At 35.9% G+C, this 25,204-nt stretch overlaps 1 protein-coding gene across 1 annotated transcript in view; it reads left to right on the top strand.

The window, feature by feature from the left end:
- Positions 1-24,035, top strand: part of NCAM2 (neural cell adhesion molecule 2) — a 271,538-nt gene extending 247,503 nt beyond the window's left edge. Inside the window, exons 16-18 of the mRNA XM_085074695.1 lie at positions 8,289-8,493; positions 12,765-12,884; positions 17,782-24,035. Of these exons, the coding sequence (XP_084930821.1) occupies positions 8,289-8,493; positions 12,765-12,884; positions 17,782-17,893 (437 nt within the window). The 3' untranslated portion in view covers positions 17,894-24,035. The remainder of the gene's footprint in view (positions 1-8,288; positions 8,494-12,764; positions 12,885-17,781) is intronic.
- Positions 24,036-25,204: the final 1,169 nt, after the last annotated feature.

Here is a 25,204-nt window from a genome sequence, read left to right as displayed (position 1 = left end):
AGAACATGTGCATGGTGTAACTGTGATTTGCCTCAGCACTTTTCCAAACACAATGTCAAGAAATGTATGTAACTTTATGTCTCTTTCATCTGTTGTTCAAAGTTCATTTTAGTTCATATAACTGTCTTCATTTTTTGTAATAAAGAAAACTGACTTAAAGCATTTCTATCTGTATTTTCTTTATTGCTGATAAATGTTCTTTTTTTCTTGTATTATCTCTGTGATGTATTTTGTATCTGAAGTGATTTTTAGCATGGTATCAGTATTTTTTTTCTACAGAGTTTTGTCCAATAGTGAATATTAAAAAAAAAAAAACCCAAACCAAAAACCACACCACTGCAAATGTCAAAGTCACTAAAATTAGAATTCCCGAATTTTAAGTTTGGTTCATATCAGGTGGCTGCCATGCTACTGCACTAATGGAGCAAGTATGTGCAATGTCTGTATAAATATGAAGCCTGAGCTTGATACATTCTGATTTAATCTGCCTGATTGAAACAGTTTTTTCCCCAAAGGCATATGTTTTAATACTGGGCAAAGCAATACCCAACCAACTAGTACTTTGCTGCAAGTTGCTGTTGTAGCAGCCTAACATTTTCAAGTAAAAACCTGTACTGTACGGCACCTGTAATATTAAACTGCTCTTTTTGTATCTAATGCTATAAAATAATTATATATTTAAAATTTTATTCCAAGTACTACTTCTCAAAACTGTTGAGAATTGTGTTTGAATTTGCATACATCTTAAAGAAAATGCTGTCAAACCTGAAATATTTTATCAATTTAAATACAATCCCAAGATAGTTTGACTCTTTTCCAGGACTCCTGCCTACAGTGCTCTGCTTAGTTCTGTCATCCACTATAAAGATGGGAAAATCTCTCAGGTCTCTGTGGTACATGCACAGCATGATTTTGAATTCTCCTAAATGAAGCAATTAAAATAATTTATCCTTTTATGTAATAGCAGTACTGAAACCACACATAAGTGTACGTTCTCAATACTCACATCAATCTTAATTAATCAGCAGAGATGCTTAGAAACTCCTCCAAGAGACGTATTCAATAAATCTGATGTCAGTTTGAGTGGAGGAAACTGGGATACAGAAGCTTATTTCCCCAAGTCTTTCAAAAGCCTGGGTGCAGTGCTGATGCCATGAATCCCACAGCACAGCCTTTCCCTCTCTAGGCACAGGACGGGGATCCTCTGCGTCTATTTTCTGGGCCTTCAGATAGACGGAGTCAATACTAAAAAATTAACCTTTACTATGGTGACTGAGTAAATACATGAAAAAAAGGAGCTCTAGCTGTAACCTGATAATCCTCTAGGCATATTAGAAATGCTTCTGAAGTCTGCTTTGGGATAATTTGATGATGCCAGGAATATTTCTTTTAAAATTTTGCTTAAAAATATAATAAATGAAAACTCCAGAGAACATTTTCAAAACACAGCATGCTTTTTATAGTAAACAAAGCCTTTTTTTTCTTTCCTTTGTTTTGTTATCCCTTAATGGCCACGGACAAGACACTGTCGCCAGGAGCGCTCAATCTGCTATTTATATTACATTTCTTTTATTTAGCTATTGTATTTATGTTTATTAAGACACCTTCCTATGAAAATTGTTGCAAAGGACAATTAGAATAATTGAGAACTCAAGTCCTGCTTACTCAGTATCCTGAGAGAGTCATAATACAAGACATTTTCCTGTAATATTTATAGGAAAAAAGTAATTTCAGAAAACTTGTTGGCAAGAGGATCTCAGCCATAATGAAGAAAAACTCCTTCACTCAGATAAGCATCAGAAAAGTACAACATTTTAGACACATTTATTTCAGTAGCTCACATCTGTATAAGTGATAATCCCAGTGGCACCACAGGCTCCCCTGACTCACTCCGGCTCTGATTTCATTGGAGATGGGAGACAATAAAGATCTATCCACTATGTGTAAAAGAAAGTTAGAGGAAGCCAGTAGCGCTGTCTCCTTATTTTTCAAAGCTCAAAGCTGTGTGTCAAGTGTATCTGTCAGAACACATTACTCAGTGGTGCAGTGCAGAGCTCACATCCATGTGTTTGTCCACTGCCCTTCAGCAGTATCTGTCCTAGAAGAGAGTTATAGGAAAAATCACTGAGAAAGAAAAAGCATTACAGTTAATGTTGATTATAGCCTTGTTACTATCTTCTTATATTAAAGAATGGAATAGAAAAGAATTCTCCTTTCCATCACATTCTCTTTTGCATCAGAGTCCCCCAGTAAATGTTCCACAGAATCCTAATGATTCCTTACAAGCTGATGTTGCAAATGTAGTGATTTGTTTATTTTATTTGAAGGAAGACATGATGCTTCTGAGCACTTACCTGGCTCAAAAGCCAAGTTTTATTAATATAAATTGCTAAAAACAGGTCATGCAGCTCTGGCTGTGGCAGCCAAAGTGTTGGAGCTTCTTTGGGTAGGGGGGTGAGATCATTGGTTCTTTGCTCCTTTTTGCCAGCCATGAATTTTATCTCAGTAAGGAACTGGAGTGTTTAGCAATGGGGAGCTCTTGTGCAAAGGTAAGGTAAGATTTCTCTTCTACTTTCTGTAAAAAAGCTGAGCACATGCTACCTTCACATGCTACTCAGAATAGAGTTCCTTCTTCATTTGATGGGTGTCCCACAGTCCTTGCATCCTGATCAGCCATAGCAAAAAAGCTGGGGCACCCAACAGCTCTTTTTAAATACCTCTTGGACATGTCCTGTTGGAAAAGGGGAGAGGAAGACACTTTGACATGCAGTGAGCAAAGCTGTGCAATTTCCACAACTTAGATGTATCCATTTTCAATTAGGGAAATTCAAAGCATTAAAGGACAGTGAAATACAGATATCAGATATAATGAAAAGCCATCCTTTGAGTATTTGCAATACCCTGCCTGTGGCACTTACCTCATAGCATCATATATATTTTTATATCTGGGATGGACCTGTGCTATTGAGGTATGTTACCTGTCAGGAATTCTGTAATATTTACGGTAAATTCTTTAGGTTTTGCCTTTGTTGTTTTTCTCTTGATATGCTTATTTTTTGGATGTGAATATGTTTGGGTTTTTCCTCTCTCCAGATCTTTAGCTTGGCACAGCTTGTTCTAGCAATGGTCTTGGCCTTCCACTGTTTTACTGTTAACTCGTAGAAAACCTTATACAGCTGTTTAATTTTTTTGGTACTGCATTATGATTGTTTTGGTGCTCATCAGTAGATACAAAATTTTAAGACCTATGTTTTCTATGTTTTGAGAAGTTTTAGATAAGTATAGGCATTTTGTAAGGCTTTGAGTCTCGGGAAAGTTCCAGATCAGATACAAAATCAAAGGCAATATTCATAGGCAGTGTAGAAATAACCATCATTGTTGGACACCTTTTTAAGGGTCAATACAACAGTGTAGTTCAAGATGATTATCAAGAATGGTTTTCTTCCTGCCATGACCCAGTGTAGTATTTTCAATTTCACCCTCCAGTTCATAATTTCCACTTTTTTACTGTAGCTTGAGAGCAGTTTATTTTCTAACTGACTTGAAAAAAAGGACAAACATGTATCATGACTCTGCACCATGAGTATGTAGCAGCCAGGCATTACCCTATAAGCTAGGAAAGCATTTTATAGCACTCATTTTTTTCCGTAAAAATTCAAATTTCTGTAAAAGGGAACTATGGGTAATCATCTGTCTTCCATCTTACCTGCAATTCATGTCTGCTAAAGAGAAGGGAAGGGAATAAGGCAGAAGAAAGTGCTAACTTGGATTTTTTTTCCAACAAAACTTAGTATCTCTGAAGGGCTGAAAGGGATCTCTGCAGACCACCTTGTTCAGCCCCCCTGCTCATGTACTTGTCATAAAGCTTGCAGTTACTATTTTATTGTACCAGTAATTGAATATATACAATGTGATTCTGTAAGAGCACTGAGAAATTCTGTCACCCCAAAGGACATACATTCATGAAACATCAGTCAAAATGTATCAGTGTTGTGTGTTTGGTTCCTGTGCAGAACAGAAGCTTTAGTTTGCCATGTGTAAAGTGTTCCAGTACACTGGCACAGGTTTCCCAGAGAAGCTGTGGCTGTCCCATCCCTGGAAGTGTTCAAGGCCAGGCTGGATGGAGCTTGAAGCAGCCTTGTCTAGTGGGAGGTGTCCCTGCCCGTGGCAGGGGATTTGGAGCTGGTTGAGCTTTTAAGTCCCTTCCAACACAAACCATTCTGTGATTCTGTACACACGCATAGATGGTGACTCCCTTTTGACCTATTTCCCTAAGAGTATCTGGTGCAGAACCCTAAAAGGAATTTAGTCCAAACTTATGTTTGAGCATGAAGAAAATCTGTCTTTTTTCTCAGTCCTTTTCAATTTAAAATTCTGTTTTACTTGCCAAAGCTCTTCATTCCTCTTTCTCATCAAAGAATGATTTCTGCACAAATGTTCAATTATCTTATTGGAAATCGTTAGAAACATAAATTATTCAAGAAGAGAGAACTTGAAAATTGCCCAAACTTTCAATGACATTTGTAGAAACTTGCTTCAGGCTTTTTTTTTTTAATTTATTTTTTCATTTCTGAAAGTTTTTAAATCTTATTTCCATAAGTATTCACTGATGAGCACTTATTTTAAGAAGTGGATGAAAAAAGTATCTTTTAAGTTGTCGATTTCCTTCATCATCATGGCGAGGTAAAAAATTATTTATGCCACATTCTGTATAACAAAAACAGATAATTTTAAATTTAGCATCTTTTTGACAAATTCTAATTAAAACTAATTCAAAACTATAGAACTTATACTTTCCTTTCCTTTCTCTTTACTAAGCAGTGTTTTAAAAGGCCCTCTATAGTTAGACAAGTGAGTCAGGTATACAACAAACATTTTTTAAAAATTTCTAAGAACTAATTCTCACACATTAACATTGAATTTTTATGATTTAAAATGAGTTGGTTTTCAACTAGGAAAATAAAAAGGTGTATAATGCATAAATACTTTGTACATTATATACCTTTATGTTCTTTGTTATTTTAGAGCATAAAGTAGAACTATTTCTTTTAGTCTTTTTGGTACATACTGGGAAACTATAAAAACCCAAAGATGTAAAATATTTTTTTTATATTAATACAATAATAATAATAATGATTATGACAATAATAGCAATAAAAATATTTAGGTTAGGGCAACACATTTTTATAACAAAATTGCTTTTCGAAGTTGGTGGAAAGGCTGTTTGCAGTATGACATTAATATTTCATCCAGGCACAGAATTAGAACTTCTATTGGTGTCATAACATACAAAGAAAAAATTTCACATTGTTATGAAACTCTAGATATATTAGGATATGATTTTTGAAACTAGTCAGGAGAGGCCTTACTCTGCTTTAATAGTAATTGGGATTAGTTTTAAACCTGACTTTTGTGGGAGCAGATAGGCAAGTACAAAATGAAAGCAATTTAAGAAAGAACAGAATTAAGCCATAGATGAACTTTTCAAAAATAATCATATATGCTTTTATTAAGATTAAAGATAAAACCATAACACAGATAGATTTAAAACCCAAGGCAGTCCAGTTTCTTTATGTTTTCAGAAGAAGAAAGTACACACAATCCTCAGATAAGGGAGAAGGCTGATGACAGCCATGCTCCTCACCCCTCACTGGATTTGGCCATGCTCCTGTCACTTTTGGGGTGTGGGAGATAAAGGAGAGAAATGTTGGAAAAGTGCTGACAATAGTAAGCAATCAGACTTATGAAACAGAAACCTGCAGGAACAAAAAGGTTTCAAGTAGGAAGACTACAACTCAGTAGTAGAACAGTAGGGGTAAGGATGGGGAATGCTGAATGTAAAGGAAATCATCAGCCGTGAAGAGATGGAGAAATATGCAACAGTCAAGTACTTATGTCTCAGGTGTCTGACCCATACCAAGAAGATTAAAAATGAAAAACAGAGTTTCCCTGCAACTATGGCAAATATTATACAATGAAGCAATAGTGCTGCTGTAAACACTTCCTTCACTTGCCATTGAAAATATAGTGTAGACATTTCTGTCACTAAATCACTTAAAATGGGAAGCTTGCCACTTCACAATGTTCCAAGGATACTGAAAGTGCAGTTCACAGCAGTGAAAAATGTATCTCTTCATAGTAAAAACTTCTTAACACTGCATTAAAAAATATCCTGAAACTAAACCAGAAAAAAGCCCTGAATCCCTTTTAATATAAGGATTAAATGACCCTAATTTTTCTCCTACACATTCTAATAGTGGTTGAGAAGATACACAGATTAATTATTCCCTGTATTATGTCTCTAAAACTCACTATAGAATTTACTGGTGTTCTATCAGTCGAAATTTATGAGCTTTTTAATAAACTGGAATAGAATACCTACTTATGTCTTCCTGACATATCAGACTGGTAAACAAAAATGACTGAAGATTACAAAGGAAGTCACCAAATAAATGGGAGGATATAGGGATAAAGTTTTGGATGAAGTACCACAGAATTATAATATTTAAGTAGGAATGCTGATGTTTAAAAAAGGAAAGAAAATGAATTAATGTAAAATGTCAACTTCCAACATTGCTGATGGGGCAATGCATAAATGATACATCATATTTGTAATTTATGTAGTGGTTTTAAAGTCTTTCTGAACAAAGGAAAATAACTTTGAAGTAATATCTGTTTTTCTGCTTATCCATGCATGTAAATATATACATTGGATTCTAGCTTGTTGCATAATAATGTTCTGAAGAACACTTCTATAATAAAACAACCCATACAATAGACAATGAAATTGATTGCTTAAGAAGTAAAATGTTCTCTTTCTTTTCAGAAGTTTTTGCTTTTCCTTTTTAGAGTTCTGAACAAAGACTAGGCCAAGAATATATATTTGTTGATTTAGAAGCCTGCAAGAAGATAACTTTCAAATTATATTTGAAATGGTAAAGATATTATCATTAAAATTAGTTAAGCAGAAATACGACAGCTTGAGTGCTATGCCTAATCTGAAAACAATCTGCTGTGTATAGGGGAAGTGGAAGAGAAAGGAGAGAAAGATTATGTTAGTAAACCAATTAAAACATTTATATTATGTTGCATTATGTAATGGTTGGGTGTCTGTTACAACGGGACTCAAGTAATCTCCGGTCAGAACAACCTTGCTCTTATTTTGGCAACAGGCAGAGCTGCAAATGGAAACGTCCCAGTGACTGATGCTGACTCAGGCACTGCTCCAGGCCATGGGAGTGCCAGGGAAGCAAAGCTGGTGTGCAACACCCATGGGCAAAAACACCCAGCTCCACTCCCCTGGAGAGTTTGCTCAGCACAGTCTCACACCAGGCAATTGACACTGGCCAACTTCTGAGCTGGTTTGGCATCTTCTTGAATGAGCTTGGTGCATGAGCCTTTACTGAGATGGCTTTATCCCCTAGATATTTATCAGATACACGTCCTCTCCTGTATAAGCATCGTCTGAGTTCACAGACTCCTGAGAATCACACTGCTCAAAAGGGTTTGTAGCATTGCTGTCATGAGAATATCAACTAAGTCAAAACATTAAAATATATTTCCCTAGATTTGTAATGAAGTAAAATTAGCTAAACAGCTGCTCTCATAATTCAAACACAGAAAGCAAGATCAGGTGTGGAATATGTTTATTTTGAAGTGTATGATTGCATTTTCAAGGTACAAGACTAAACAAGCTGAGGTCCTAACCCTATAATCATTTGATGATACACATATTTTCCCCCATATTAAATTATTTAAGACTAGGTGTGTGCAACAGTTTACAGATAAACTAGCTTGAATTAACTTATTTTTCACTCTAATTCAGAAAATTACAAGAATAAATACTTGTACTTTGGTACTTAAACCTTTAAATTTTGGTACTCTCTTAAACCTTTCAGTAATTCTGCTTAGCACCACTGCTAATTAATTATATTTGAAATGGCAGCTTATATCAATGTTCATGTTAAACATTTAAAATGTTTTCCTTAGGCTGCTTCTTTATTCTCTCAGTCATGGAATGTTAAGATGTGATATTATTTGTTATTAAATAATGCCACTTAGCTCTGTGAATTTATTGGAATTTTGACAATGGGAGAATATTATGCAGAAGATTTTTTTTTTTTTTGTGATTTTATTCAGGTTGTATAGATGCTTAATCAGGACTGTTTATTTCTAATAATTTCAAAATGGTTCATTTCTAAATATCCTTTAGTCTCCTGACCAGCATCATAGAAAATGCTATTTTAGGATTAGTGTTATTAATAAGTGTTAATTTTCTTTCCTTCAAGACACTCTTTTTAATGGCCTTGGGCTTGGTGCTGTCATTGGCCTGGGAGTGGCAGCCCTTTTGTTAATCCTGGTTGTGACTGACGTTAGCTGCTTCTTTGTACGACAATGCGGATTGCTCATGTGCATCACCAGGAGGATCTGCGGGAAAAAGAGTGGTTCAAGTGGCAAAAGTAAAGAACTGGAAGAAGGAAAAGCCGCTTACTTGTGAGTATTAATCATTTGTGTTGGAAAAATCCTTGAAAGAAAAGGTTGGCTGTCCAACTTGTATTAACTTTATCACCATTGTGTGGTATGGAAAAGGGAATTAATAAAATGCTGCTACTACTTGGAAAAGTGTTGCTCTGAAGTGTGTAGAGTTGTTTTATTGCTTTTAAAAGAAACGCTGAGACACAAAAAAGGAAAATACTGTAGCTCAGTTTAGGATGACCTCTTTGTCCATCTCAACACAAAGGAAATCAATTGTGATTCAGGACTAGTTACGGACACATATTTGGTTCATGAGAAACAGGTAACAGATCATTGTAACTCCACTTTTGCAAATCAATCTTTGAGCTGCTAACACCCAAAAACTCAGCCTATGGTTGTGACAGTGCCAGTAAATCCAGGAGTGAAGAACACAGTATTACAGAAAATCTGTGGGAGAGTTTTTCTTCTTAGATATAGCACTTGATGGAAAATCTTGATTCTTGTCTGCAGACTTTGGGAGTGAAAGGTATTGTTATCTTTTTCTTTTTTTTTCTAATAGGAGTGCTGAGTTGGATGTGCTGTCTTCACAGCAACAGTCAGTGATTGCTAAACATGAGTGGGAAATAAACAATCCTGATTCTCACAAATACTCCTCTGTAGTGGCTACTCCATCACACAAACGTGAATGAACTGATCATTGATGTGAAAATATGGTCTCTTAAATTATTAGAGTGGATAGTGAGATCTCTGGCAAAACAGTTCAAGTACTGATTACATAAAATAATCACACTTTAGAGACCTGACATTTTCTGAGTTTTCAAAAGGTAAACTGGAGAGAAGATTACTTATGGTCCTTCATTTTAAACAGTTCCATTTTTTCACTAGAAAAAAGGCATAATTTTCTCATCTTGTTCATCTGGTAGACAACTTATGCATACACTGCAATATTTGTGAGAATGCTTTGTGTGTGTGTGTGGTTTAAATAACATTTACTGATCCAATTCCTATGTGCCTCTCCCAATAGTCAGACCTTCCAGTTCATTGTCCTGCAGCTTCCTAGATCCCACCCATCTCCAGATGCCTGTAGAGCACAACAAATCTTGCAGCCCTCATTATTCAGAGATGTAGCAGGCATCTCCATTGCCAGGAGTGGGGGTGTGTGTCTTTTTTGGCTTTAATTCTGGCTATTTGGCTTCAACTCTGGCTATTTGGCTTCAGGCTGTGTCTTTCTTAGGTAACTTGACTACACCTTTTGTTTGAGTTCCTTAAAGATGTTCCCTTTCAGAACCAGCTCCACAGAACTAAACCAGTTGTGAGCAAACACAGAGTACTTATATAAAATATTGTTTCTGAAGAGAAGTTATGCTATAAAATAGCTGTTTTCTAATTCCACGTCTGACATTAGCAGTGTTTTTTCCATCCTGGGAAGCCAGCCTGTCCAGATCAATAGAATCAAGATATGAAGCTTCTGGCTCTGACTCAGCTGTCCCTTCCTATTGAACACAACACTTCATTTTATGCTTTAATTTCCCATTCAAGGACTGACCAAATATGAATTGGTTTACAGACCCTCCTGAATGGGAAGACCTTAGGGAGATAAAGTTGCAAATGTCACTTGACAGCAGTTTATACCTTGTTATCAACATCTTATACCCAAATGCCATTCCATGCTGTCCTAAAAAAAATCGAGCTGGTCTCTTGATATTAATTCTTCTGTTGCACTTCTTTTGCAAGAACAATTTTGGTATTTAATCATATTTCTTTCCTTGTCAGAGTGGTCTTCAGTCAGTCAAACCTTAAAATATTTGGGACAGTTCTTATTTTAGCCTGTTCATTGCATTAATAAACTGTCAAACTAAAATTTCAGGACAGACTTGAAGAGTTAACGTTTGAATTCATATCATGGTGACCAGTAATCCCTGAAATACACTGAAATACATTTTCCCGTTTTAAATATGTCAGTTTGCATTCTGGATTTTTGTGTGGTTTATGATATAGGTCTTGGTTGCATCTTGATTGTAGGATACATATTTATATAGTAAGTAATTATGTTCCATGTGTAATGAATGCTGATGATACAATGCATGTAACATACACACAGACACCCAGGACATAATGGATTTCCTACAAATCACTTTCCTTTCTTTATGATTTGAAATGTTACACAGTTTGTGCCTTCTGTAAATGTATGTGAATGCTGGTCACAAATAACGCCTTTTTTTTTAGGCTTTTAGTCATGCACTAATGACTGTAAGACTGTAAATGTTTCAACAAACCAAGAAGAATTTATCAATCCTTCCACCAGTCCAAATTAAATCCCTAATCTTTTCCCAAATACGAGGTAGCCATGAAAGTTAAGTGCATCATCTATCAAAATGAGCTTTGGTATCCATTTGTGTATCTTAAATGTTACTGGCAGAGATAAATAAGCACATGCAGTTTTGTTGGGTTTTTTTAATAGGCAGAATCTTTTAGACTTCTACCCATTCATGCTTCTCCAGGCAATTTCTGTATCTAGGTTACATTCTTGTTAACCTACAAAGATTTTCCTTAAGGGTACCTATCAGGGGCTGGTAGAATTTTCCTGATACTTCCTGTTGCAAAAGCCTGTTTTATCCATTGTCTTGCAGAAACCATATAAATGTGAGATATGAATTAGAGAAGAATTTGGCCAGGTCTTTGGTGTGGCCCGTAGCAGTCTCACAGCTCCCTACAACATCACAGTCTAGAAAATAATCTGTTAAGTAAAATTGATTGTTCGTATGCAACTCACCCTCTGTTTGTAGACTGCAGCTGATGCAGTTCCAGGATATAGGAATCAAATATTTACATCAAAAGAGGTTTTCTTTTTGGAAATATATATGACCTGGGTATCCTCTGATCTGCCTTTTGAGAGTAAAATTATATGCAAGCTAAATATTTTTAGTAAGCATTGTTAATTAGTAAAAATGTTTCCAAATCATGTCCATGTTCCTGAGAGCAGCCCTGTAGAGAAGGACTTGGGATTCTGGTTCATGAAAACTGGACATGAGCCAACAATGTACATTCACATCCCAGAAAGCCAAAGGTGTCCCAAGGTGCATCAAATGCAGCATGACCAGAAGTTCAGGAGATGTGATTCTGCCCCTCTACTCCAGTGAGACCTCACCTGGAGTGCTGCATCCAGCTCAGCAGTCCTTAGTAAGGGAAACACATGGACTTGTTGGAGTCAGTCCAGAGGAGGCCACAAAGATGATCAGAGGGATAGACTATCTCTTCATTGGGTCAGGCTGAGATAATTGGAGCTGCTCAGCCTGGAGAAGCAAAAGCTCTAGGGAGACTTTTCTGCATCCTTTTAAAAGGGGGTTTATGAAAAAGACGGGACAGACTTTTTACAAGGACAAGGGGTGATGGCTTTGAAGAGAAGGAGAGTAGATTTAGATTGGTCATGAGGAAGATCTATTTTACTATGAGGATGGTGAAACATTGGAACAAGTTGCCCAGAGGGGTAGTAGATGTCCCATTGCTGGGGACATTCAAGGTCAGGTTGAATGAAGCTCTGAGGAACCTGATTTTGTTGAAGATGTCTGTGCTAATTGCAGGGGCATTGGACTGGATGATTTGTAAAGGTCCCTTCCAACCCAAAGTATTCTGATTCTGTGGTTACCAAGAAAATTATAATGACAATACTCACTGCTCCATCTCCCTTATTGTTTAATTAACACAATGTTTATTCATTTACTTGATTGCAAGAGAGTACCAGTTGTTCCTAAAATGGGGGAAATACGACATAGAACCAGTTTTTCTACCAGCAAAAGCAGAAGGGTTTAGATTTTTACCACAGAAGGACTCTTTGCATCACTGGCAGCTGGGGTTGTCACAATCTCAGGAGATTAAAGCACACTTCTTTGGTGTATATACTCACATAATGGGTCTTTAATGCTGTCAGAAAAGTTCAAGTGTATCTAGGCATCAAGTCCTATCTTTATTATACTAGGTTAGGGAAGTTTACATCTATTCCCCTGAAGGAGCTGTAGCCTTATTATTAGTCATAAACAAAATGCTCTTTTGAGATGCTAATTCATCATGTTTACAGAGTTAGGGAAGTAACCATGGATACAGGAATACTTTGAAGACTTCAAGGAATTGGGAACACGCTGTTAAATGTGTCTTGGTGGTGTTAGTCACTGATAATTAGTTCTGTCTCTCCTTTGCCAACTTTTGAGAGAAGGGATCTTAGTAATTTGTTATGTGCAATGCATGTAGTTAATGTGATGATAAGAGACTAAGACTCTTTTAATAATTTTTAGGAAAGATGGCTCAAAAGAGCCAATAGTCGAAATGAGAACAGAGGATGAAAGAATTACCAACCATGAAGATGGGAGTCCAGTAAATGAGCCAAATGAGACAACTCCCCTCACAGAACCAGAGTAAGTAGCCTGATACTCCCTGGAGTTTCACACAGTGAAAGCTTCAGTGAAGCTGCTCTTCACTGTGTGGACAGACTGGACTTCCCTCACTCTGAGGGGAGATACACAGCCCCACCAGAGTGGTCTGCTGTGGCAGTGCAGTGTGTGAGTGTGTGGTGTGTTTGATTGGCTTGGTTTTTACAATAATCAATCTAAGTTATGGTACTTCACATACACTGTCTGAGCACAGAAGTACAAGGATTTTTTGACCTGACTGCACCTGATCTTTACCACCAACCCAACACTTATTAAATACTCTGTGGGAGCAATCTCTTAACTCTCAAGAATGACCTTCGATTGAGTCTTACACACATCCTCACACACATCCTGAGGATGGGGCACAAGGATCCTGTGCACCAGAAACCCAGCTCTTCACTGGAGTGGCCCCTTCCTGCTTTCATGTATTTAACAGAGAGCTTAGCTCAGTATTTAAGTACACACAGTGTAATTGGATTAATTGTGCTGAAGAGCGGCCTCTTTGCTCCATTTCCTCATCCCTCCTTCCTGTCCCTGCAACCTTTTCTCAGTACAGAAACTGCAGCAGTTCTCACCCATGCTCACAGGCTGTGGCTGCCTTCTGAATAATGGGACCAGCCTTGTGTCCAGGGACAAAATTACTAAAGAAAACTCCAAGTTTGCTTTGCTTTGACCCCAACATTTTTCATGTGCTGTGAAGATCTCCTACCTCATGACATCTTAAAGTTGTCTTGGCTATGAAGATAATTATGTAGTAAATAAAGAAACTCACCTGTTGATAATTTGATGAAATCACAGCTGTTCTTTAAAAGGAGAGAGGGTTCTAATAAAAGTATTTTTCTTTTCTGAAAATATGAAGAAATTTCCTTTTTGGCATTATGTAAAACTGTATACCTCAGAACCTTTAATTAATAAAAAGGTCTGTTACCAGCTGCCATTGATATTTGTAGTAAATAAGGAGTGTGTTAAGTAGCTGCATATTAAGCTGTATAGTTTTTTGAAGAAGCTATGCACAGAGAGTTTGAAGTTGTGTCAATTAAATAATTGTGGAATCTGTTGAGTGACTACTGATATGTTTGCTCTTCATATTAGAACTTATAATCAGGGCACAGTGGAGAGCCTATAGTTATCTAAAGAGTCAGGGGAATGTAGTTGTAAACATTGTACAAGTCCAGCTCGCCTTGGATATTTTAGTGGGTGAAGGCCCAGGTCAATGTTTGTTCATGATTCAAGACTATTTGTAGCACCAGAGCTTGAAAATGAGATGTATCTAGCAAGGAGCACCAGGAAAGATCCAATTCAGTTCTTTCTGCTTATCACAATCATTAGCTGACAGGAGTGAAATATGCGAAAGTTAAAATCAAAAATATTTTATTATCTTAGGGGAGAGGGAAAAATCAGTCCCCACGGTCATAAAAGAGAAAAAAAGTCACCAACAAAAAACCCCAAAACAATTACTCAGGAATTACTGATAAGGATTTTGATGGGCATTATGTCTGGAAAAATAGGACTGCTAAGAAATATTGATAATGATGACTGCTTCCTTCTTGGTAATTTCTTCCCTCACAACCAATGGCAAAAGGCAGCAGCAGTGCAAGGCACAGCTGGGCAGAAGTCAGCTAATGATTTGGGACAGTGTCACTTGGGAAGCTGAAGATGAAAAGAGATGGTGCAATTGGGACACTTGCAGGGCCACTGGTACCAGGGGAATAGCGAAAGACCTTTGACTCAGACGCAAGTGACACCCAGTGAAACAGAGAAGCAATATAAAGTATGAGTGGGATGCACAATGGGAAGATGCATTAGTGTAGAAGCTTCTCAGTAGAAATAATACAAAAACATATTGTCTATAACAGCCAGAAAGGCACATACTGGGCAGGGTGAGGATGACCAGCAGGGATCTTGGAGGGAAGAGCTTAGCTTGCAAGAAAGAAAAGTTTCAAGGACATGTTAGTCAGGCGATGAAACAAGGTGAGATTCATTATGACAAATTCTGGCTGTCTTAAAGGTATACAAGATAAGCCTTGAGGTTAAATTAGATGAAATATTAATAATTATTTTTAATTATTAATATATTAAATTTTAAAATAATTAACTTAATTATTTTGAATAATAGCTAATTACACTCAGAACTTCAAATGCAATTTAAGAAGTTGTGGGAACTAATTAGGAAAGAGATTACTTCCTCCTACAACAATATTCTTTATGATATTGCTCAGTATGGTATTTGGCAAACTATTTTTTACCTTATCTGAGATGATCCTTGTTAAAGCCATGTTTGGAATCCATGTGTGACAGATTAGCTCGAAGCACTTTTACCTGCAAGTCAACAAGTTTTAATCATTCTGGCAGGAAATCAATTTAAGCTTTTGTAATATGATTTAAACACCACATACAATGTGGTACTATAATTATTATATTACTTGTCTGATATGAATCTCTTTCTAGTATTGGTTTTTTGTAATTAATGAATTCATGTAATTAATGTATTAATGAAGCTGGGTGAATTCCATTATTAAAATGGCTAGCAGCAATTTTCCTGTAATATAAGAAAGTAAATATTTTAGCTAAAGTTTTATATGGGTAATATCAGTGGACTGTTGAAGTTAGACCACATGAAATGCTAGAGGAAGTAATTATTATTATAGGAATATTATTAATTATTGATAGCAGCCAAAATCTGATAAATGCAAAAGAACCTTTTTTTGAGTTTTTGTTGAATTTTAAGAAAACCCCACCCTTTAATTATAAAATGAATAAACATTTGAAAGGATTACTCTGCCCAGTTGAAAAATAAAAAAATCTTTCCGAGATGCAGCTAAGGAAAAATCAGGTGTATAAAAATTGGTATAACACCTAAACATGAATTAGTTTATTGAAAGAGGAAAGTTATTGAATCTATTAATAGAGATTAAATATGTATTTAAAGCTAATGGAAACAAAAATTCCAAAATAACAGAAATGCTCTCAAAGGGAAAAAGAACAATGTCCAATGATAACTGCACTCATAACTTTCATCCTATTAAAAAAACCCAAACATTCACAAGTTTTTAAATACAATTAGGTTCAAGAATGGTGCATAGACTTTGTGATGAGGAAAGTTTTGATGAGTAAAATTTTTTACTTCCGTGTAGCTTTTGTTGGATTGCTGTTCCTTGCTTGCATGAAAAGCAAAGCTAATTTTATTACACTGTTTGCATTATGCAACTGTTTGCATTTCAGTGATGTCCAGTATTCTTTAACAGGGTTCTAACAAAATTTCCTATTTCAAATAATTTGTAACATGGTCTTAATCCAATAATTTTTAACATGGTCTTAATCCACTAAAACCAATTTCTTTAAATTTCCACACAGTATATTCTGTCAATTCCCCAGTTTTGGCTTTGACTTATTTCTTCCTTTCCAGCATCAGCTTTTGAGAAATTACTCTGCCTTTCGTAAAACTAGATTAAGTTAGGTTTTTTGGGGTTTTTTTAGTGCTAGTTTAAAGGCTTTGCCTTACTGGATCTTTGACATACATGCCTACTTACCTAAAATGTATCTCATGAGTTGCTCTTCCTCTACCCCAGTGTTTTACCTTCTTTTAAATATAGATTTGTGTTGATTCTGTTGTTTCCATTCTTTCAGGCGTCTTGAAATCTGTTTCCTTTGGGTATGCCACGAGAAACAGACAATTAGTATAGACCTCCCTCTGTGCTCAGAGCCAGACATCTGACAGTATATCCCATGTATTTTACTGTAGTAGAACAAGTTAGTCTTTTTGATTTCTCTCAGATACAGGTTGTGCTCATTGTGTAACCTCTGGATAAACAGCATCTTTCTTAGTTCATTTCAGACAACTTAAATTTCATAAGACTGGGAATTCAGGTATTGTTTTGTTTTATTTGCTGTTATTAAACACTGTTATTGCAAGACATTCCTACGAGATTCCTGAGACAGGTTTTGAACACTGTATTGCTCTTTGGGACATCAAAGCAATCAAAGCAGAAATTTACTGAAACCTTTAACAGTTATTATGAATAAAAAAGACATATGCATACTATTCCCTAGTTAAAAAACAGAAAGCAAAGCCTAACTGGAATCACGATTAACAGCTATTATGCCCAGGAGACACTATTGCAGGAACATCTCAGTAAACCATGCATCTTTTTGACAGCTATATTTTTGACAGCTAATTACTGGCAGCAGGGAATCAATGATTTTCAAGACCTTTTTGAATGAGATCACATTCAAGAGGGTGGGGACTCTTTTGCCAAATCTTCAGGGTTTTCACTAAGTCTTAGAAGAGCTGTAATTTATTAATGAAATTACATTGCGTGATCCATGAAAATTAAATTGTAGAAGTTTCTAAATAATAACTTCCATTACTTCCTTGTTCTATAAGAAGTTCTTTACCTACGTCCTGGCACAATCTCAAATAAAAGTTTGAGATCCAAAAGTTTGGCACAATCTCAAATAAAAGTTTTGTATGCAATTGAATTTACATTTAGAAAAGAAGTAAAATAAGAGATCATTGAGATTCAGCAAAAAGCTTGACTGTAAGTGTTTCACAGTATCCTAGGCAACACATACCTCTGTACTGTCTTGGGTCAAGTAATTTGACATTCTATTTTTTCTTTTGTGTTATAGAAGAACTGAATTTTGGGCAGCAGCAATGTTCTTATCATGTGATTTTTGTAGCTTTACAGAAATGGAAAGAGTTGATATGAATTTCTTTAAAAGCAAAGAACCTCAGTGCTCGCAACAAAATAATTATACATTATTTAAAAAAAAAATTACTGTTCTACACTGTGACCTGTTTAAGCCATACATATATTATGTACTTAAATTCCAGATTGTGTTATTTATGTGTTAACATGGTTCCTTTTATTTTTTCTGATAGGAAGCTGCCGCTAAAGGAAGAAAATGGCAAAGAAGCTTTAAATCCAGAAACCATAGAAATCAAAGTTGCTAATGACATCATCCAGTCAAAAGAAGATGATAGCAAAGCATAATAAGATAAACTACAGCTGTCTGGATAATGCATTTGGATTGAAGTAATCCTGTGACCAAAACTTTACAGCTGACCTTAATTTCTTGGGAAACTTAAGCTTGGAATAGTTAGTACATGTGTACATATGAAGAAACAGTTCCTGTCTACAGTTCCTTTTTTTTTTGTTCGGTTTTTTTTTTTTTTTGTTTTGTTTTGTTTTGTTTTGTTGTTGTTAATGGTTTTAGTATGTAGTTTTTCTGACACCAGGTCCCATGGTATAAATTTGGAAAAATCTGCAGAATAAGAACTGTAATTTATTATATAAAAAAGCGTGTCTATTTAGAAGAAAAATTCTAAAGCACCCCTAACCACAAACAACACATCAGGCCTCTCCAGATCTTACAGTGCAAGCTACATACACAAAGTTCCATATGATAATGTATTTATTTCCATTTATAACAAAATGAAAGTTTAGTTTGCCTTTAAAAAACCGAACTAAACCAGTCTCAGTATAATGTTGAAGACCTTAGCTCTGGTTGACACCCAGTAGTCATTCCAGCTATGATTATCACTTGAAGAAAACAAAAAAAAAGACATTTTTCAACACAGAGCCAGGTCCCACTGCAGTTTCTCCTGGTTTCTTCAATAAAATAAAAAGCTGGTAATCACAATGTACAAACTCAAATAAAATTGGGTGACTATTACACAACAATCTATTGGCCTCATCCTAACTACGTAAGTGCAACTCTGAAACGCTGCAGGATTTTCAGTGCTTCTGGTTTCTGTATGAAAGTTGTGGAAGTTACATGTGAACTAAAAGGCAGCAAAGTTGTAAAAAGAAAGCTCTTTTTATTCACAATCTTCTCTTCAACTAAAAACTTACAATGCTTTTCCCAACATGTTTATACATACAGGGTATTCATTTTTGTCCTAGTTCAAACCATTTAGCTAAGGGTTAAAAGAGTGGTTAAGTGAAGTAAATAAATTTTCTCCCCAAATCAGTATACAAAATATTAAAGTTGGCCTTACTGAAGCAGGACTTGTTCCTTTGTGATTTCATACCCTTTGTCTTAACAAGTACAAATTAAGAACAGATGGAAAAGCTGACTTTGTCTAAGCAGTTAGGAACAATTTTAAATTATTAACTAATGCAATCCTATATTCAACCAAATAATTTTTTTTCATGCCAAGATTTGTTTAAGATATTCCATTTTATTATTCTGATCAACATGCCCTACCAGGAAATTTGATGGATTTCTTTGATCTGAAATTCATTAACATTTAGTATCATTGATTTATTGGTGCCACTAACTGTAACAATATAGCTTATTTCCATTTCAGCATGGTGTATCCACTCGTACTAAACTCTTCAAAGCCTTGCTTTGAAAGAAGTAGTTAAACCATCTAGAAACGAGAAAACAAGTCAGAAAGAAATAGTAAAGTACATTATGAACTTTCTACATCTAAGTCATGCCTGAGGTTTAAGTGTAGTTTTACTCAGCAAATTGTGTTGTCTCCATGATATATCTGAATTTTGATCATATTTGTAGTCTTTGTACTGGCTGACTTTGGTGCAGTAAAACTGAAAGTGAAATGTAAAAGGGTCTCCTTAAATTTGAGGAAAATAATTTCTTGTTAACCCAAGCTTAAGTGCATTTGAAAGAGCTGAGGAGAATATATTTAATTCTTAGATCTTTCTTATTTTTCAAAATCAAATTATTTTATGAGTTTCTTCAACTTTTTCTCATTTTGGCCAAGTTCACACAGAATCATTATCAAAGTGAAAAAATGGGTAAGAGGGGATAGCGATGTGGGATGCAAGTCATGGAAGATAACAATTGAAAATTGCTGGAAAGAATTTTCTCTGAATGCTGAGGCACTAATTCTGGGTGAAGAGAAGAATTTTCTTTATGAGCTCTCAATCTTGTTCCCAAATACTGAGCAGGCAGTACTACCAAACATCTGCTTGTCTATCAGATTTCTGTACTGATTCTTTCTAAATACACAGGGAGTAGGATTGCCCCCTAAACTAAAATTAGGAGAAGCAGTTGTCTCATTTATATATATGAATATATATTGTTTCCAAAAAGTATGTATTTGCAGTTGGGCTTCCTCTTTCTATCAAAACACAAAGGGACCTGGACAGCTCCAGCAGTTGAGAATCATGTGATTGGTGTGGCTTGAACATCCTCTCACACAATATTTTTACCAGGATGAGGAGGAAGGTCATAGACATTGTTTCCACTTCCACTTCTATTTGCCATCACAAATTTGGGTGGTGCCATGCATATTCAATCTTCCCTAGGCAAATGGTGCTTTTTCTGAAGACAGCCTGATCATTTCCACAAGAAGGTGCCCATACTGTGTAGGAGAACTACCAGTGTATAGGCTCAACTGCAGATGCATTTCAAATTTTAGTACTTCTTAGCTGGACTTACGCCAAAAAAAAAATTAATGGCCTAACAGCTCTATATTGGTGTGTTTTTTTCTTTTTTTTTTTCCTAATATGGCCTCTAATTACAATGTGAAGGGATTGGAAGATTTAAGAGGTCTTGTCAGCGTATTTATTACTAATACGCCTGTGCTACTCTTTACAAGCAAAATATATTGCAAAATTATTTCAATACTGGAAGCAAAAACATTTCCCACTACATTGGATTATAAATCAAAAGCTGTTTCCAGGAGTATTTAATTTCTTCTAGCTGTTACATGTCTTGGCAGTTGGGCTGTGCGAGGGCTGTGAATAAAACAGCTCTAAATTTCTGATAGACTGTCCAAGCACACCTTTTTGGTCTGTGGATTTATAGGTTATCTCTTGTGCTTTGACTCTTGTGTTGTGCAGGAGAAAACCAAATTCTGATTATGAAAGAATACTGAGAAACTGATATTTCCAAATAGTTCCAAATATTTCCAAATGAGGGACAGCACATAGTAATTTTTAAGATATATGTAGAACTGGAATAACAACATTTGTTTATTTTCTTTTCCTATTCTATACTTAAAAAAAAAAACAAAAACAAAACAAAAACAGATATCTGTATAAATGTCACTTTTACTGTCTAAAAGTAATTTTAAGTGTTAGTATGAAATGTCAGAAGAGTTGACAAAATATAACTATTTGTAAAAGTAATCTGAATTGTTTCACTAACGTACTCCAGGGACCAGGTTGGGAGGGAGCCATTGAAATTATTACTGATACAAAATGTGGCAGTGACAATCTCTTTTCAGAAAAAAAGACAAAAGGAGCACAATTAAGTAAAACAACTCAAAGCTCCTTCTTATTTTTTTTAGTAGACCTGTGTTCAGATTTACCACAATAATAAAAAAGTTTTAATTAATATTTTACAATTTAGTAATTAAATGTACCCTGGAGAGATTTTTCTTGGTTTTGTTTGTTAATTTGCCTTTTTTGACTTCTAAGATTTTTTTGTGGTTGCAGAAATATTTACTATTCTGGTGATGCTAATGCCTAATGTGACAAAGATTAATTTATTCAGGCCTCAGTCTTGCAAGAAATTTTGTGTGGTTGAACTCACCCCTTATATGGCACTGCACTGACATCAGTGGGGTGGATGTGAGCGGGAAGATGGATGTGTTTTCATAGGAGAACTTGCAGGATTGGGCCTACTTTCTCTCTCTTCATAGATATATACAACGTAGTTACACCGTGACCACCGTCCACAAAGGCTGTTTGACAGCAGTCCCTGGTGTAGTAAGTTCCAAGACTTACTTGGAACAAGTTCTAAGACTCCTGCTGTCTTCAGCCTCTGCATTGATGTTCATCAAAAAAACAAAGTGGCTTTCTTTTTATGATGGTAATTACTTTGATTATTTATTTAAGTGCCAATCATCAAACTGTAGTATAATCATCATGCCATTTTTTCTGTTTCCTAGACCAGATAATGGAAATGTATTTGTGCCTTTTGATAGCATGCCACTCTGCTTTATTAAAGAAGAATCTTCAATAATTTGTCTACAAAGCCTGTTTAAAATAATTGAAAGCTTTACCTTGGCATACTTTTCTGCTCAAATATTCTCAAATACTCATCTAAATTAATGGAGATATTATTTTCAAGTCATGTAAATATTTGAAACACAAAATTTGCAAAAATCTATTGCGATCAAAAATCTAATGAGAGTCATTGTGAGTGCATTACTGCTGAAAAGTTTCAAATAGATGGAGCATGTGGCAGATTTGTAGGGGTGTTTTGACCAATTTCTCAAGTTGAAGAGTCAGATAGAAATTCTCCTTAGTTCTATTTAAGTGCTTAGACCTAAAACATTAAAATCCTTTCTCAAATCTGACAGATGATATGAAGCATCTTCCCACCATTTTACCTCTGAAGTAAAACTGGAGCAATTGTTCTTTTCACAGTCATTTGCAGCCTCACCATCGCTGTGTAAGCTGTTGTAGGAAGTAACATCTTTGTAGAATGGTTGTGTCTGTTAGATGATATTCACTCCTGATTAAAGGACCTCCAAAAATACCATTTACTGAGAAAGTTCAAGACCTCTTACAAATTGTTCTACAGAGGGGTGCTGAGAGTTCTGCACAAAGAGCCATAGTAGAATCCAGGATTCACTGGGCTTTAAGACAAAAACTCACTCCAGCAGGAGCTGGATTTTATTCATCCCTCTCAATGAGGCTCTGCACATCCTCAGCTGATCAAGTTGCTTTTGTGAATCAGATTTCTAGGTGTAAGTGGAACTTACAAGTCCTGCCAGACCCCTGCTGAAATTCTGCACAGAGGAGGTTTTTCTATCAGGAGTTTTCACTGTTCAGGAAATGGTGATAGAATATCTGATGACAGTTTTATCCCATACATTACTGTATGTCCAGAAATAAAACATCTCTTTAAATAATTCATTGTGATTGCGATACTTCTTTAAGTGAAGATGAAAATATTCTAAGTAAATATTGCCTCTTCTTAAATCCCCTTGTTTAGCTTCAGATAATTTTTCTGATAGATGAAAAATTACCATGGTTAAATAAATCATTTTAGAAAACTATCCACCCCTTTTTCAGATTTTTTCATATGAGTCTCTGAAGTACCCTGTCAATTTTACAGCAGTTCTGTATGTTTTGAGTGATCTTCAGTATTTCCAAATGCACATATAAATGTGTTCTTATATCAATTTACTTGGACCTGAGCCAAAATAAGCCTTATGAATTTGGCTTTGGATCAGGTTCTGAGAATTCTTAGTTTACCAGTCTATCTTTTCTCTTAAGAGGCGTTGAGAGCCTCATAATGTTTGACTTTCAAACTTGAATATTGGCCATTTTTAGCCCAGAAAAATGAAATAAATATTTATTGCCAAATTTGTATTGGCAGCTTTTAAGTCACAGACAGGTGAGATGGAGAGCGGGTGAGGTGAGCAGATGCAGTGCCGACGGAGCTCAGGAAAGCAACTGCCAGAGAGAACAGGGGCCAGTGAGCCAGGAGAGGGCTCACATACTGGGAGCTTCTCTCCTTAGCATTGACAAGGGAAATGGGGAGCAACTGAAGCAAGAGAGGCTGCTGAAGGGCACTGCCAAAAGGCAGCATAATGAGAGCTCTGAAAACCAGAGGAGAGGGGGCATTAACCCTGCCACATCCTTTAACTCCCATGTGATTACACTATGGTTTTTCAGTTGTAAAATGCAGGATTGGAGGAAGGCAAGACAAACTCTCAGAGTCTCTACAGATCAGTGACAAATACATAAAGGAGTCAGATCCCCCAGAAGATAATTTTATTGCTCGTGGTGTAGAGTTCTCACTAAGAATTTTGAACTACTTAGACAAGGTTTCAAAAAGCAAAAAAGCTTTCCTGCTACAATGAGCACTGGGTACGTATTTGTATGCTGTGTACAGTATGAGCTAAAGCATACCATGTATTGTTTTTGTTATTCCACACGTTGTCAACAGCCCACTTGCGATATCTGCCACCTGAATTATATATTGATAAGTTAGCTACCACTGGAGCTAGTTTGTTTATTGTTTAAGAATCTTATGTCCCTATGAAATGCTGTGTATATATATATATCTCTATACTGTAAAAAGAAGTAATATCGCAGATGCTGGTTTTGTATTTATGAAAGACATTGAAAGTATGGCTTAAAGTATATCAATTATTTGTCACTCTTCACCATTTGTATATTAATAGTAAAGATACTTTTACTTTAATGAAGTGTTGTAGTTACATTTGTTTTTGCTAAGTGTCTTTCTGTCAAGATGTCTGATTCATTAGGAGTCTCATTCCCAAAAATAAACACACCCATTATTTTACTCCCATTATAGAAGTACTGAATAATGCTCACACAGACCAGCAATTTATTATTCTCTTGTCTGTCAAAATACATCTATTGTTAGCATCCTGAGTCTCCAGCTGAGCTTGAGGCACATCATGATCATCCCCAAAAGATAATGTGCTGATAGATAATATTATTTTTTTTCAAACAATAAAAGTGTGAAATTTTAGAGGTATTTAGTTTACGCCAGAAAAAAAAGATATTATTGACAGAAGCCACCGTATTTTGCCAAACCCAGAACCTTCCAAAAGTCTTGTAACTGTGTTAGCATGTTAGCGGGAGCTGGTGATAACAGGTTGGGCACAGTCTGCAATGAAATGGGCTTTTACTGCAGTGCTGGTTTTTATTCCACTAAGATGGAAGATGGGCAAAGCACAGCCCAGAGAATATAGCTCAGCCACTTCCCTGAAATGGCAGAGGGAGTCTGTGGCATGCATTTTACCACCAATAAAATGAAGCAACCAAAGAGAAACTTGCTAGATTGTGCATTCATGCCTAAGAATCAGTTTTCTGAGTGCAACCTAAGCTCTAAAAACCCACACCAGCCTAAGAATGGAGAGGCAGTACATAGGAGAATATATTTTTTCACCCAACAAAGTCTTCACAGCTGGATCCTCTTCCACAGATCCTTAGGCTCTGCCACTGCAGATGTTTTAATGATGTGCTTCCCTAAGTGTCACTGGCAGCACTAACAATTAGCAAAAATATCTCTTTCTGTTGAAATACTGAGCATGAGGGAAGTGCTTCAGTGTTCTGTTAACATCAGTTTGTCACTGAAATTTTTTTATATGATCATATTTCTTGGTCATAAAAAACCCCAGACTTCCTCAAATGATGCAAAAATTTAGTTCATATCTCTCGAGAGCCAACTAGTTCAGTGCACTGGCCACAAGAGATGTTGCCCCTTTAATTTACAGGTGAGTATTAATACAATTATTACAAATTGCTGCCAATAAAAAGTTAATGTATGACATCTTCAGAAACTGATTCAACTTTTAAAAATTTAACCTTAACCTCAAAATATAACACGCTCTCACATGTTTC

This window comes from Lichenostomus cassidix, chromosome 1, assembly GCF_008360975.1.
Source record: "Lichenostomus cassidix isolate B80296 chromosome 1, HeHo_3.0, whole genome shotgun sequence".
Lineage (NCBI taxonomy): Eukaryota > Metazoa > Chordata > Aves > Passeriformes > Meliphagidae > Lichenostomus > Lichenostomus cassidix.
The sequence above is the reverse complement of the archived record's forward strand: the minus strand, read 5'-3'. Positions and strand labels throughout refer to the sequence as shown.